This window comes from Aulonocara stuartgranti (genome assembly GCF_965226115.1).
Source record: "Aulonocara stuartgranti genome assembly, chromosome: 16".
Classification (NCBI taxonomy): Eukaryota; Metazoa; Chordata; class Actinopteri; order Cichliformes; family Cichlidae; genus Aulonocara; species Aulonocara stuartgranti.
In genome coordinates this window covers 775,793-790,463 of record NC_138952.1, presented here as the reverse complement: position 1 = coordinate 790,463, position 14,671 = coordinate 775,793, and the positions used below count along the sequence as shown (strand labels likewise).

The 14,671-nt window shown below is 46.7% G+C and overlaps 2 protein-coding genes across 3 annotated transcripts; one reads left to right on the top strand and one right to left on the bottom strand.

The window, feature by feature from the left end:
- Positions 1-6,934, top strand: LOC309691511 (uncharacterized protein). Of its 2 annotated transcripts, XM_082509230.1 has the most exons (8): positions 1-151; positions 277-471; positions 1,488-1,593; positions 1,923-2,107; positions 2,235-2,383; positions 3,763-3,904; positions 4,055-4,203; positions 4,776-6,934. In XM_082509230.1, exons 2-8 carry the CDS (start codon positions 432-434, stop codon positions 4,902-4,904), a joined length of 900 nt encoding a protein of 299 aa, XP_082365356.1. In that variant the 5' UTR covers positions 1-151; positions 277-431; the 3' UTR covers positions 4,905-6,934. The 2 variants fall into 2 exon arrangements, with proteins under 2 accessions (XP_082365356.1, XP_082365355.1); XM_082509229.1 differs by having other exon boundaries at positions 1-471.
- LOC309691518 (transmembrane protein 50B) lies at positions 5,710-13,234 on the bottom strand. Its single transcript, XM_082509238.1, has 7 exons — positions 13,104-13,234; positions 10,939-11,125; positions 10,310-10,422; positions 9,655-9,722; positions 9,199-9,291; positions 8,394-8,451; positions 5,710-6,932 (listed from the first exon to the last, which is right to left on the bottom strand). The coding sequence occupies exons 2-7, from the start codon at positions 11,035-11,037 to the stop codon at positions 6,887-6,889; spliced, it is 477 nt and encodes a 158-aa protein (XP_082365364.1). The 5' UTR covers positions 11,038-11,125; positions 13,104-13,234; the 3' UTR covers positions 5,710-6,886.
- Between the last annotated feature and the right edge of the window lie 1,437 nt (positions 13,235-14,671).

Genomic DNA, 14,671 nt, shown 5'->3' with positions numbered 1-14,671 from the left:
GTGAACGCGCGGGGGAATCCCCGGTCGGTCGATACTCAGCCCCGTGTGAGCTGGTGTGAGGGCGAGTCCACACACGGGCGTTGCTGAGCTTCGACGTGCAGGGCCCGGGACCCTCAGGTGGGAGGGCAGCGTAACTCACCTGGCTGCACAGGTGAGCTGAATCTGAGCTGATTCTGAGCTCTGCTGGTAAACACAGTCTGTCCCAGCGGCTGTGAGCGGTGATCAAACACCGTGTGGAGCAGTTGTTGGTGTTTTGTTATCGTTTGTCACGTACAGCTTTAAGAGGCGGAACCGGAAATCCCCCAAGACAGAAGCAGTCTGGGACGGAGACGTCCAGATTATCCAGGACGAGGAAGTGCGTCGGTGTGTGTTTCGATTCTTCAGCTCCAGCCAGCACGTTCGGCCACAGACCGAGGAATGAGGCCGACACCATGCTGCTGATCCTGCTCTGCCTCCACGCCGTCTCCTGGGGTAAGGAGCCGCCGCCGCCGGACAATACCTGCCGAGCTACCGGCTAACAACGGCCTGTAGCCCCGCAGGCTAACCACGGATGAAGCAATATTCTGTGCGTGTGCGCGACAGACAGACAGAGATTTTGTGTTTGAATCACGTTTTCGCTCCGGAGTCAGACTGAACTTTAAAATAACCGATGTTAAAATGTCATTTTCTAATGTCTTCAGTTATTAATGACTCATTCAAGCTGTTTTGTTGTAATCGGCGTCAGGTGTTTCCAGCTGAACACGAAAGGCTGCTGTTACCTGCCAGCTGGGTTTCACCTGTGGATTTAGCGTGGCCGTCACATTCAGGTTCAAATGTCAGAGGTTATCTTAAAACTGATCATCCGGATAAAATACGGAACTCGTTGAGCTCAGACCAGGAAATGTTCGGTTCAGCGCGTCTAACATGAGAAAATGTCCTTTTTCTGTTTGCTGCGACTGTTTCAGGTTAAAAAGGTGAAACAGTCGCAGCTGCTGGAGGGTTAAAGGTTCCTGTGAAACATGGAAGTGGGCTATAAATGTCCAAAGCTCCTGACATGACAGGAAAGGATCTGTGAGGCTTTCAAAGAGTTTATTTCAGGTTATAATCATCACTTCTGTGTTTGTTTAAATCAGCCTGTAAACATGTTTAACCTTCATTATTACTGATGCAATAAATGTTCATTCATCTGTTCACTGTAAACACTTTTGACTCTGACACTCTCAGGCAATAAATAACTGATCTGTCCAATCAGAAAACAGACATGAAAGTGAATAAATGACGTCACCACAAACATCAGGTTCACATCTGTTCAGTTTTTAAAAACGTGCCGTGTGCAGCAGACAGATGTTATTCCTCGTTTTTGAATCTTTGTCCCTCTGAGCTCAGGCGTCGTGGCGTCGATGGTTCCTGCTGTCTCTTTAATAAATCATCTGAGGCCGTGATCACATGAATAACAATAATCTGGATTATGCAGGGATTTCTCTGGTTTGCTTTCTTCACCTTTGCAGTCGCGTCTCAGGCGCCGCCGCCTCCACAGAACGTCCAGGTGGAGAAGGGTCAGCTGACGTGGACTCCAGGGGAGCCGGACGTTACCTACACTGTGAATTACCGCAGGTGAGCCCTCACAGCCAGGGAAGGTGCTCTGTTTTAAGGTGGAGCTTCCTTTTATATCGTCACGGCCGTTGGTGGCGAGAGGTCAGCTGATGACATTTTATTTACTCCATCGTTCTCACAGTTTCACATGAAAGCCGCCATCAGAGAGCAGCAGGCTGAGTGTAGTGTCACTGTCACAGATTCTAATCCACAGTGGGCTGGTAAAATGTTTAGGAAGAGGTCAGAGGTCAGCAAAGCTCCTGCTTCAAAGCAACGAGTGATTGGGTTTCACAGCAGAGAGAACGCTGAGCAGATGTTTTCTCTGACTCGTTTCTGTTCCTCATCCTCAGATTTAACTCTGATAAATGGGAAGCTCTTCCAGCCTGCATCCAGACGCCTTTCCATTCCTGCAACATATCAGCGGTTGGGCCGCGCAACACTAACGACTCGCCCGAGAACAGCTGCGTGACGCTGCGTGTGCGGGCCGAGAGACGGGGGCTGAGATCTGAGGGTGTTAACGCCTGCAGCAGATACGGTGAGAACCCTCAGATATGTGTCAGCGCTGTCTGTGGGTGAAGCTGTGAGACTCGAGGTGTTAACCATCCTGACCACAGTGTGAACCACGAGCTGCTGCTGTGCTGACGCTCGCTCTGCTCTTCCAGGTGACGTCTGCACGCCTCCGTTAAGCATTTTGACCCGGCCTGGATCACTCACCGTATTCCTTAACGATGACCACGAGCTGGCGAAGGAACACGCCAACAATGCCAAGCACAGGATTTACTTTGGCAGAGAGGGAGAGAGTCCTCTGCAGGTGAGAACACGGAGTGATTCCTCCAGGTGTTTATGCTCACCTGATGTTGGGTGGTATCTGCTCCTTTGTGTAAAGAGGAGCAGGATGAGTCCTGCCAGAGCTACAAAATGACTTCTGGCAGCACATTAGTGTGAATGTGTTTGACCAAACGACCAGAAACAGACTTCATTCTGGTTCCACAGAAGAGGGGCCTGAAAACTGAAGGCTCTGCCTCCCATTCTACTTTTAAATACTCTAGGAACAACAAGTAGGCCTGCAGAGCGAGAGCGAAGTGCTCTAATAGGGTGATATGGTACTACAAGGTCATTAAGATGAGATGGGGCCTGATTATTTAAGACCTTGTATGTGAGGAGCAGGATTTTGAATTCTGGATTTAACAGGAAGCCAAAACAGGAGAAATCTGCTCTCTCTTTCTAGTCCCTGTCAGGACTCTTGCTGCAGCATTTTGGATCAGCTGAAGGCTTTTCAGGGAGTTTTTAGGACTTCCTGATAATAATGAATTACAGTCGTCCAGCCTGGAAGTAATAAATGCATGAACTAGCTTTTCAGCGTCACTCTGAGACAGGATATTTCTAACTTTAGAGATGTTGCGCAAATGGAAGAAAGCAGTCTTACATATTTGTTTAATATGTGCGTTGAAGAATGTCCCTTGCTGGGCTCTGTAGTTTTTAGTGTTCTTTTAATTCCTTTGAGCAGTTTTTTTTTAAATTATTATTATTCATGCCAGTGTGCTTGCTGATACAGCCACATGTGTCTGTCAGTGTGTGCAGGCAGGTCCAAGCATATTTGGACAGTTTGCCTCTGCACCAACAGACAGTCTGCACAAACTGTTTCAGAATTACAGCTATTTTTACACAGTTCCCATTTTCAGAAGCTCAAAGTGACTGAGAAGCAGTTTCGTGTCCAGATGAATCCTGCGCCTTCATTTTTAGGACTAAACTCAATTCAATTTTCAATTCAATTTTATTTATATAGCGCCAAATCACAACAAAAGTCGCCTCAAGGCGCTTCATAGATACAGAGGAAAAACCCAACAGTCATATGACCCCCTATGAGCAGCACTTTGGCGACAGTGGGAAGGAAAAACTCCCTTTTAACAGGAAGAAACCTCTGGCAGAACCAGGCTCAGGGAAGCCAGAGAGCCACAAACGGGCAGCAGCTGCAGTGAAGCCCTGAAGCAGCATGTGGTCATGGGTCCATGGAGGGATAAACATCTGCTCTTATCAATGTTAAGCTGCACAGCTGGGTTACTTTCCGTGGAGCTCTGACAGTCTGATAATTCAGCTGGATACAGGAGAAGACGAGCAGAAGCAAACACTTCAGTTTAATTCACTCACACTGTGTGTGTGTGTGTGTGTGTGTGTCATTGTCTTCATCAGAAGTATGAAGACACCATAGACTCCAGGACCATTGAAGACCTGGAGGAGGGGCAGCGGTACTGTGTTCAGGTGGCCTATACGGTCCACGGGGACCTCGTGGAACCACGCAGCTGCATCCAGTGTGAGGTCATCCCTGCATCAGGTAAGCTGCTCTTCTTGGTGTAACGTTCCTTTAACGCGCTCCGACTCCAACCAGAGACACAGATGTAATACTAAAAACTACTCCGCTGCTTTTGAATCAGCTGAAGGTTTTAAAGCTGCAGCAGTAAACTCACTGCGTCTGTTTTCTCAGAACACGTGAACAGGACGCCGATGATCGTGGGGCTGCTCGTCGGCATCGTGGTCCTCGCCATCATCATTCTTACATTGGGATACCTCGGGTTTTTCCAAACTGAGAAAATCAAACGCTGCCTGGAGCCACATAAATATGAAATCCCGCCGGTAAGACCAACACTGCTGCACACACTCACCACACAGACACTGGTGGGCGCTGTATCTACTCAGAGCGTGTCAGCGAGTAAAAGAGCTGATTTTGAAAGTGTTCGCTTCACGATCAGTGTGTAAGACCGACGTGGTTCTTCATGGTGACTGGTGAGTCGCTGAACTGTCCAATGGTGTTAACAGAGCCGTCAGTCCAGCAAAGTTAGAGCCAAAGTTAGATGGGTTTAATTTTGTACTTGTTTGGTCGAGTGTGTGAGACAGACACGGTTAGAGTGGGGAAAAGGCCGTCCTGTGTTTCCCACTATTGTGTTTTTTATTTGAATAATTTGTTTGTTTTTAAGCAGGCTGCTGCCGTTCTTTTGTTCTGTTATGTGTTTGAGTAAACGAATCGCTGCATTTGTTCGCAGCTGGAAGAGTTAAAACCGCTTCTCTGAGCTTCGACCAACATTATTAGCAGACGTACTCATGGGCAGATAAATGACTGTTGTAAAAACAATCGGTGAAAGGCTCAGCCAATCGCCCATCGTTAGTCTTCACTGCCTCTGAGGTTCCTGTGTCTTCTCCTCCTTCAGAATCTGTTTCGTGGGGAATTTGAAGTCCGACCATTTACTCCCATCGTAGAGCGCTATGACGACCTCCAGATCTCTCACGGTAACTACGAGCCCAGATCAGCACTCAGCCCTCCCGCCGCTGCTTCCTGAACTCTTGGAGAGGCTCCGCCCACTCACAGAGACTCCACTCAGTTTACCAGCAGAGGCGACTGAGTCGCTCACCTGCTCCAGGTGATCTAACCGTGCACCATCTGGATTATTTACCTGTGAGCACCTGATCTCAGAACATTTGTGAACTACTCCCATGAGGACAGTGGGTGGAGTAAAACCAGGATGGAGCGCAGCGAGCAGCTTCCTGACACTAATTTTAACCACTGCGCGCTAACAACCATCGCAGCAGAGAAGCGGGTCACTCTAGCATTAACCAAGTATCGTTTCTGAATGGCCACGCCTCCCTGAATGTTCTCCACGCTGCCACTGCTTCAAACCTCCGATGACAGAAAATAGTAGAAAAACAGGAACTGCAAACACGTCTGCGTGCTCTTTCTCAAACTTCCTACAGTCCTGTTTAACTCTGAGAGTTAGTTCCTTTATTAATAACTGTCGGTGAGAGCGTTCCTGGGCAGGTGGGAATAACACGCTCACTGCTGGATCTGACTGGCTGCGGTAAGAGGACAGTTGTGGCCAACACTTCCTGTTTCAGTGAAATAGGAAGTGTCGCATGCGCCTGTAACATGAACACTGTTGGGTAAATGTTTGTCTACGGGAAATTTTCATGTAATTTTTTGGGGGGGGCGGGGACACAGGAAGCCCCTCCTCCCTGCAGAGGTCAACTCCCCGTCCTTCTGAATAAGCGGAGTTCACCTTAATAAAATGTCTGAGTCACTGGTGAGGCTGAGTCATTGCTTCCAGTAAACAGCAAGTTAAAGGTTACAGTAACAAACAAAGCAGCAGCTCACAGCCACGCCCACAACACTTTTTATTGTTTCAGGAACGACTGAAGCAGCCGAGATTTTTAACTTTAATACTGAAAAATCATCAACACACATCGTAGTCACAAACAGGAAGTTCAGGAACAAAAAACGTCCTTTTATAATCCAGTGTCAGACGGAGACGAGACAGCAAATGTGCTTCCAGCTATAAATTAGCCCCGCCCCCTTGAAGTGTCAGCCTGGAAGATTTTCATTAAAAATACATGTAACAATCACAGACTTTTAATTTGGAGGAGTCACAGGAAGTACAATCTGAAAACCAATCAGGTACAGTCTGAGGTAAAAAAAAATTTTTTATCTAAAACGGTCCAGAGTGAGCGTGACCTGATGGACGAGGTGAAACGTGTGTGTGTGTCACCTGTGGCTAACAGGTTAGCATCCGTCCTGTGGCGGCTACACATCGCTCCGCTCGACTGTGCTACATCCAACCACAGCAGGACGGGGCCGGTTTGCTCGGCTATTTGTTTACGGCTTCTCGTCAGAGCGAGAGGCGAGTCTCACATCCAGCTGTTTACGGCTAACATGTGACCATTAGCATTTAATCAACAGGAAGTGAGGCTGAAATCTCCCAGAGTGACACTTTAACAGTAAGACCGGCGGTCCTGCCCGCCAGCAGGAATTCCCTCATTTTACAAAACACACTGAGACTGACACAGAGAAGTGAAACATGACAGAACTATATTTACACGTGTGTGTGTGTGTGCGTGCGTGTGTGTGTGTGTGTGTGCGTGTGTGTGCGCGCAGCAGCACTGATTGGTCTCCATTTAAAAAGCAACAATACTAAAACTGTTTTTACAGCTTCGATTAAAACAGCAGAATACAAAACATCTGAAGGCCGTGTGTGTGTGTGTGTGTGTGTGTGTGTGTGTGTGTGTGCACGGGTATTAACATCTTAATGGGGACCAACATTTGGTAGTATACTATACTTGTGGGGACAAGCAGCCCTCATGGGGACCAAAATACCGGGCCCCAGTTTGAAGGCATTTTTGAGACTCAACTAGGTTATGATTTGGTTTAGGGTCAGGCGTTCATTTTTGATGGTTAGGGTAAACGGCTAGGGAAAGCATTATGTCAATGAGATGTCCCCACAAGGATATAAATACACGTGTGTGTGTGTGTGTGTGTGTGTGTAGAGACGTCTTAACCCCATAAATCTTCAGTGCGGCCAAACTTGTAGATCAGAGTGCTGCAGAGAGAGAAGACAGTGATGTCACAGTGATGTCACACACTGAGCAGACAGATCCAAACTCACAGCTCAGCTCCACAGTGCTGTGATGTTTGGAGGCTAATGAAGCTCTCTGTCATGTAATAGCTGTGTCACTACCGGAAACCCGATCGGTACCCCGCATGCGCCAAAGGTGTCTACTTCCGGTCGAAGCGTTTTACGATAGTTACAGGTCAGAGTATCTGTTAAGATGTTAAGAATAACAAGCATCTGTTAAAATGTTTCCAATAATGAAACATGTCAATATAATGTAGACAAAAATAAAAAGAGTTACAGATCAGGGCTCCCGATCCGTACTGCGCATGTGCAGATGTTTTCTTCTTCTTCTTCTGTTCGTTTAATGGCAGTTTACTCCCCAGTGTACGAGGATACCGCCACCTGCTGACCGAGCGAATGAACCGTATTGTAAACTGAATTAGCGTCATTACAACCGTGGCCTCAATCTGATGTAGTGATAGTCGAGCGTGTTTATGCTCGTCTGTGAAGAGGATTGATTGGAATAGTGATGATGATGTTCGCCATCACTGTCAGTTGTCAGTAAACACTTCATGTAGCTGATGAATCTTCGCGTGACACATTATAAAGTCTGTATTATTAACTCTGTAATTAAGATAAGATAAGATGACCTTTATTAGTCCCACAGGTGGGAAATTTGTTTTGTTACAGCAAAAGTAATACAAGTAGCAAAATTAGGCGCCATTCTTCTTATTTTACGGCGCTGTTGCTCACCTCTGTTGAGGAGAAAAGCATGAATTTGTTTGTAAACGGATTATCCATTGTTTAAATGTCCCGGGCAGTCGAAAAGGAGGAAGAGCTGTTGAGAAATGCTAGGAGCTAACTGGGCGCTAACCGTATCATTCAACTATGTCGCAATGTTGGCAAAGAGAGGAAGTGACGTAAGATTTGCGCATGCGGGGTACCGATCGGGTTTCCGGTACGGATCGGGTAGCGACAAGCTACACAGCTGTGGTTAAACTAACATGAGCACAAGGCAGGTGGAGGTGAAACATGATGGTCCTGATGGACTGAGACAAACTCCAACCACGACAGGGTGTGAATCAATCATTAATCTGCAGCAGGTTAGAAAACAAACACTCATTCAGAGCTGGAAACCCCTCCCTGAGAAATCTGGTATTTACAGTCTGTGTGGATGTTAAAGCTTCTTTTCACGCTCGTATCCATCCACCCGCCTTTAGTTCTTCTTTCTGCATCAGTTAGTGGAACAGAAAGGGGCCTGAATGGGTTAAACTGAGCCAGGCTTTCCTGGCAGGAGCTCCCGCCCATTACGGGAAATAAGATGCAACAGGTTTCATGTAATGTGTCGCAACGCTGCAGGAAGCACATATTTGGCACCAAGCTGGTTAATTACAACAGTGCGCCGTTTCAGCTGCTTCAGTGTCAGCGCTGCTGCTTTTCACTCACCTAAAAAAGATGAAGGCGTTCTGAAAGAACACAGCCATCCCCGGAGCCACTTCTTTCTCTGCGGGAACACAGCGACATGTTATCAGTCACATCAGGTTTCACTGTGACTGAGCATGCTCAGAGAGAGCCGACTCCCTGCGCAGGTCTAAGGAAGTCAGATTAAAATCATTTGTTGTATTTTTAGACTCCACAGTGTAATAACCACAAGGCTTTTCTTCTGCTGCTCACACAGCAAGCGCAGCAGGGTGAAGACTGCAGCGCATGGACCTGCTGCAGGAGCAAAGCTGAATTTAAAATAAGACTCCCTGATCCATCGTTTCAGGATCAAATCCGACCAACTACCAGGTCTACGCTGCAACCTCAAACACCCTGCTGTGGTCACGTGTGAGAGGCCACAAACTGCACCCGCTGGAGGTGAAATGAACCGAGGGCTGTCCCTGAGTGCTACCTGCGCCTCAGTCACGAGAACAATGAGCAGTTTGAACCTTGTGTGGTTTGTAGTGATTCACTGAGGTTTGCTTTCGGTTCGTGTGGATTTTTTCTGTGTGAAACGAGACCAAACCACAGGAAAAAGCTCCAAGTTTCCAAAACGGTCATGTGATTCAGAGCAGAAGAAAACACCATGAAGCAGCTGATAAAGGCCAGCAGTGACTTCGCGCTCCAAACCATAACATACTCTCTGACTTTGTCCAGGCTGAGCTGTTATTAACTTAAAGGTATAACTTCTGGTTTTCCCTCCAGCCTTCTGATCATTTCCAGGTTTGCATGTTTGACCAGCAAGGACAGACTGAGGGGAGAAACTCACTCGGCACTACGTAGCCTCCAAACAGGATCCAGATGGAGCCGATGAGCGAGCCGAACATCATCATGAAGCCGATGAAGAGCCAGAGACGAGCTCCTGCAATCGCAGACACATGCAGTACAATTACATATGAGCAGTGCTGTGTCTGCTGTGTTTGTCCATCCTGACGGCTGTGCAAAGGGCAGGATTCACACCGCCGTCAGATATACGTTTTTTTAAAATATCATTTTAGCTTTTATTGGCTAGATACAGCGAAGAGAGACAGGGTTAGGGTTAGGGTAACCCTAACCCACGCCGGCATGTGGTCTGTGCACCCACTGAGCTACACCACATATTAGTCTCTTTACAGCCACACAGACAGCTGAGGCTCTGCACTTTACTCTTAACATCTGCCTCACATGTGTGTTTCTCACACCTCTGAGCGCCACAGCAGATCCCTGACAGGTGACAAACACTCACCTGTCCGGCCCATGCAGCCTTCTCCGTACGTGTCCCCCCTCACCTGGCCGTTGGAAACTGCATTAATCCTGAGAATGAACACAGAGTCACATAGAGGAGTCTGAGCGCTTCATGCTGCTCACACTGCAGACATAAACAGGAAGTGATCACATGATGTTTCAGAGTCTCTGCTTTGTTTTTGACCTTTGTTGATTCACATTTGACTGCAGCACCAGTTTCCAAGCACACCGTGAAATCTGGCAGGTCTGTAACTTCCTCGGAGTCTGAGGTCAAACCTGTCTGACACCAGCTCAGCTCATTAACAGCATCGAGGTCAGAATAACAACAGACTGAATGATTCTGCAGTTTGGCTGCTCTCCTGTCACATCGTGAAAGGTTTTGGTTCCTCTTTGGTGAAAGAAGAGTTCTAAGTAATGAGGCATCATCAGAGGTCACAATTTGTCCTTTCAAAGCCTCGCTGAGATGTTTAAGCTGAAATTACATTTCACTGCAGGAGGAAACCATATAAAGCAGCTGCTTGTAAAGAGGCTGTGAGGCACATGAACAAACCCAAGCAAATCTTACACGTGTTTTCATGTGGATAACTCTCCCCCACCCTCAATGGTCTAACAACTCTGAAAGCATGTACGGTATGAAAGCAACGTTTCACACTTACATGAAGAAAGCGATGGTGGAAAAGACGCCACAGGTGTGGAAGGCGTGGTTCATCTGCTCCTGGGTTGGATACGCCACAGCGGCGTCGATCATGATCCACCAGCCGGTGAAGAACTAAAAGAAGAGAACGTGCACAGCGAGACGTGACGTTTCTAAAGGTTTTACTTCCTGTCCATCCTTAGCAGACATCCGTGCTGTCACTAATGTCTGAGTGTTTACAGATCATGGGGTGGCTGCAGCTCAGCTCATCTGGCTGCTCCAGTCTGCATACCAAATATCCTTGGAAAGATACTAAACCTCACTGCTCTCCGATGGATGAATGTGTGTGAATGTTGGATAGAAAGCAAAGCAAAAAGTGTTTGTGTGAATGAGGCTTTGATTGATCAGATGTGTCTTAGCTGGACTGGTTTTTACATCAGACTATCACAGCAAACTTCTGGATTATTAACAGTCATGTTTGAGGTAAACACAGATTATGGCATTGTTCTGGGACAAACGGGAAACAGATCGCGTGAAGCGGAATATTTACAGCTCCAATAAGACCTCCACCATTCACCAACCTCCCAGCGGCGAACATTTATCTTATCGGAGATTTCAAACAGACTCCGCCCCTCTCTGCCTCACACTAACCAGAACTCCGGCCACGATGGAGGCCACGGCATTCCTCCTCTCGCCCCAGTCGATGCATTCACACTCGGGCCAGCGGAAGTTATCCAAAAAGCCGGCCATCCTCCTCCTCCGCCTTCTTCTTCTTCAGTTGTCCTGACAGGCGAGTCTGCCGCCCCCTCAGCAGCTGCTCACACTCTGTGAAAGGCGCCTTTAAAACAAACACAGGCCGTTAACAGCGTCCTGCAGCGGGTGAAGGACGTCTGGACCTGAAGATTCAACCAGAACCAACGGACATTGATTTTCACCACATCTGCTACAAACTGTCAGAAATATGAGGACACATCGTCATTCAGAAGGTTTTTTTTTCCATTTTAATCGCAGAAGAACGTTTTGAAAAATAAACAGACGGGAGAAACAGATCCATGTTTCTACCTGGGTTTAGCTCACTGTCACGCATCAGCTTACAGACTCAGCAGTAGGGCTGCACGATTAATCGTTAGAAAATCGCGATCTCGATTCATACTTATGTGCGATCTCATTTCCAAATGACAACGATTTAAAGACGATTGTACCGCATTTTGATCCGGGACGTAATCTGCATGAAAACAAGCGCTCACTCTTCCTGCTCAACAAATGACAAGGGCGGAGCCTTATACCACGTGATACAGAAGGTGTGATGCTAAAATTAGCAGGAAAAAACAACGGAGCGCACGTCAGGGATGACGAGAAAGTGACAGGAGAAAATCCGTCCCGGTCAACCACCCAAACATCAATAACGGGAACCTTACACAGCGCTTCCCTATACCCGTCGAACTCAAAGAAATTACGGAGGCTATCACTTATCACCTGACCAAAGATATGGCTCCATCAACACTGTGCAAAACGAGGGATTTAGGAAAATGATCAACACCCTAGACAAACGCTACACAGTGCCGTCCCGCAACTATTTTTCTATTGTTGCACTACCTGCTCTGTACACGCAGCGTCGAGCAACGGTGGAGACGGAATTTCAAGCAGGACAACATTTTGCAGCAACGACAAAACGTGAGACATTTGTTGTTTTTATGTTTATTTATTGTTTTTATGTTCAGTCTCAACTGTTACGAAGTTGATGTGCAGTTAATAAGTGCAATAAATATTTATACTGGAAAAGAGAATCGTGAGAGAATCGTGATCTCAATTCTAAGCAAAAAATCGTGATTCTCATTTTATGCAAAATCGTGCAGCCCTACTCAGCAGCAGGTCAGAATCACACAGAACAACATTTAGACATTTCCTCCAACAGCACGTGATCAGATGATCACAAGTTCAGTCTGAGATTCACAGCCGGGGTTCTTTCACTGCTCTCAGGAAAAAGCTTCACGAATCGGAGGAAACTCTGAACATTACCTCCTCCTGACCAGGTGCAGGTTATGACCAGGTAAGGTGTTGAGCATCCGTTACCATGGTGACTTAGTGGGTAAAAAGAGAGGCCCAATTTTAGGAGTGTCACCTGTCCCGGCTCCAACACTGAGATGCTTCAGTGATGGACTGAAGCTGCAGATGCTGACCTGCTAACACCTGCTCACCAGTTTCCTGCAGGAACCTGATTATTTTACTGTTTCTTTATTTTTTAACAAGCCATTTCGTGATATAATTACTTTATTTTGACTTATTATTCTTTTTCAGTCTGAGATCTTTTACATTTAAAGGAGCTTCTTTTGTGGTCTTTTAGAATTTAATTGGTATTTTATAACTTTACACTGTAGTTCAGCTTTTTATTTCTTTCACAGTTATTGAGGTCTGTTTTGTTCCGGCTGGTTCACTTGTTCTCATGTACATATTTAAAGCGCAGGTGTATCCGCAGGGCAAAGTGTTTGCTAGCTGGTCGGGGGCTAACTGTTAGCTCCACCGCAGCACAGGCGTAGCTGCTCCGTCAGCCTCCTGCAGGTGTGCGGATTCCCACACCGTCAGGGTTGTCAACACCTGTCTGTTCTTCGCTCCCTGCTGGATTAATAACCGTACACCTGTCCTGTGACGGTCACAGCTCACCGAGCATTTGTTCCACCGAGCAAACGGGAGCTAACGGAGGCTAACGCTAACTGCTCGTAACCCGCCTCGTTTCCCGCTTTATTCCTTCAAGTAACATCTGAAGCAGCGCGTTAGTCGCACCTGCCTGCGAGCCTCCCAGCTGTCTGAAAACTCACCTGATATCAATCACCCCCATGAAACAGAGCCGCGCAACAACGTTTTTCACTTTCCATTTACGGCACAGCCCCTCGTCTGCGGCTTCATTTCCGGGAGCCTCACGGGCTCTGCGGCACACTGCTGCCTCCTGCGGTCAGGACCAGGCTCTGCATCCTGTAAAGTCACTAACTTTAGCAGTAGTGAAGCGCTGTATGCTGGCAAACAAATACCACGTATACACACATGTGATGAACGATTCCCCAAGGCTGGGGAGGCCGTTTATAAAGAATAATTATATAACCATATAAAAATATATTTTTACATAAAATGTTTTAAATTAAAAATCTTTACACATAGGGAGGTTTTTGCATTTCATTCATTCATCTTTATTTCCCATCAGCATATCGATCTGCATTCACTCACACTTCAGTCCAGCACAGATGAAAGATGTCTCAGGTCTTATCTGTGAGACCCGTGTGGTGAGCACCATAAACACAGCAGCCTTCTTAATATGTTTTGTTCTATAAGCTGGTTTGTTGTCCATGAACTAAAAATGAGAGAGAAGAGTAGAACAGCAACGGCATTATCACATGTGGCCACAGTAAGTGTCCAGTAGGTGTCGCTGTTTTCACTGAGTCTTCTCTGAGCTGGACTCATGTTGCTGCCTTGCTTTGATGTTTGATGTTGATGGTTTTTCCACAAACCAGCAGAGACTGATTCATGAGAAAACCTCAGAAATCTCCTGCTTGTTCGAGCCAAACATCAGCATGAAAGTCTGAAACGGCTCCAGACTTCAGACACAGACAGACGGCGAGAGAAAAAGGCTGCGAGGTTGACCTGAGAGCTGCTGCTCTGAACGAGCTTCAGTCAGACGTGAACATGAAGCAGAGCGGTGCTCTTCATCATCAGAGAGCCTCAGACAAGCGTTCCTGTCATGGACAGACCTCTGGGCTTCGTTCAGAAACACAGGCCACAGCTTTTCTCTTCCACCAAAGGACAATCGGCCGCTCTCTCACTTCATTTTATTGAAACGTCAGCTTTCATTTACTAAAAATATATTTTTCTTCTAATGACCAGAACAGCATGTGGAAGGTCAGATTTCTGTTCAGAGAGGCGATGCAGACTCACAGCACCGTCACCTCCACCCACTCCAGAGAAAGCCTGATTACTTGCCCTAACCCTTTCAGCCCTGATACTGATACATGTACAAATACTGATGCTGATAAAGGTACAGGCACACATACAGATACGGATAAAGGTCCTGATACAGATTAAATACAGTCAGGTCCATAAATATTTGGACACAGACAACTGTTTTTGGTTCTGTGCATCAACACAATACATTTTAAACGAAACAGCTCAGATGCAGAGCTTCAGCTTTAACTCAGTGGGTTGGACAAAAAGATTGGATTAAAATGTGAGGAACTAAAGTATGTTTAACACAATCCCTTCATTCCCACACAGATTCAATAAGTGATAATGAAGTGTTCATTTCTAATACGCTGTTGAAAACCCTTTGCTGGGTTTGCTGACGGTCTTAAACTCACAGACATCACCAGATGCTGGTTTCCTTCTCTCTCTCAGGCCT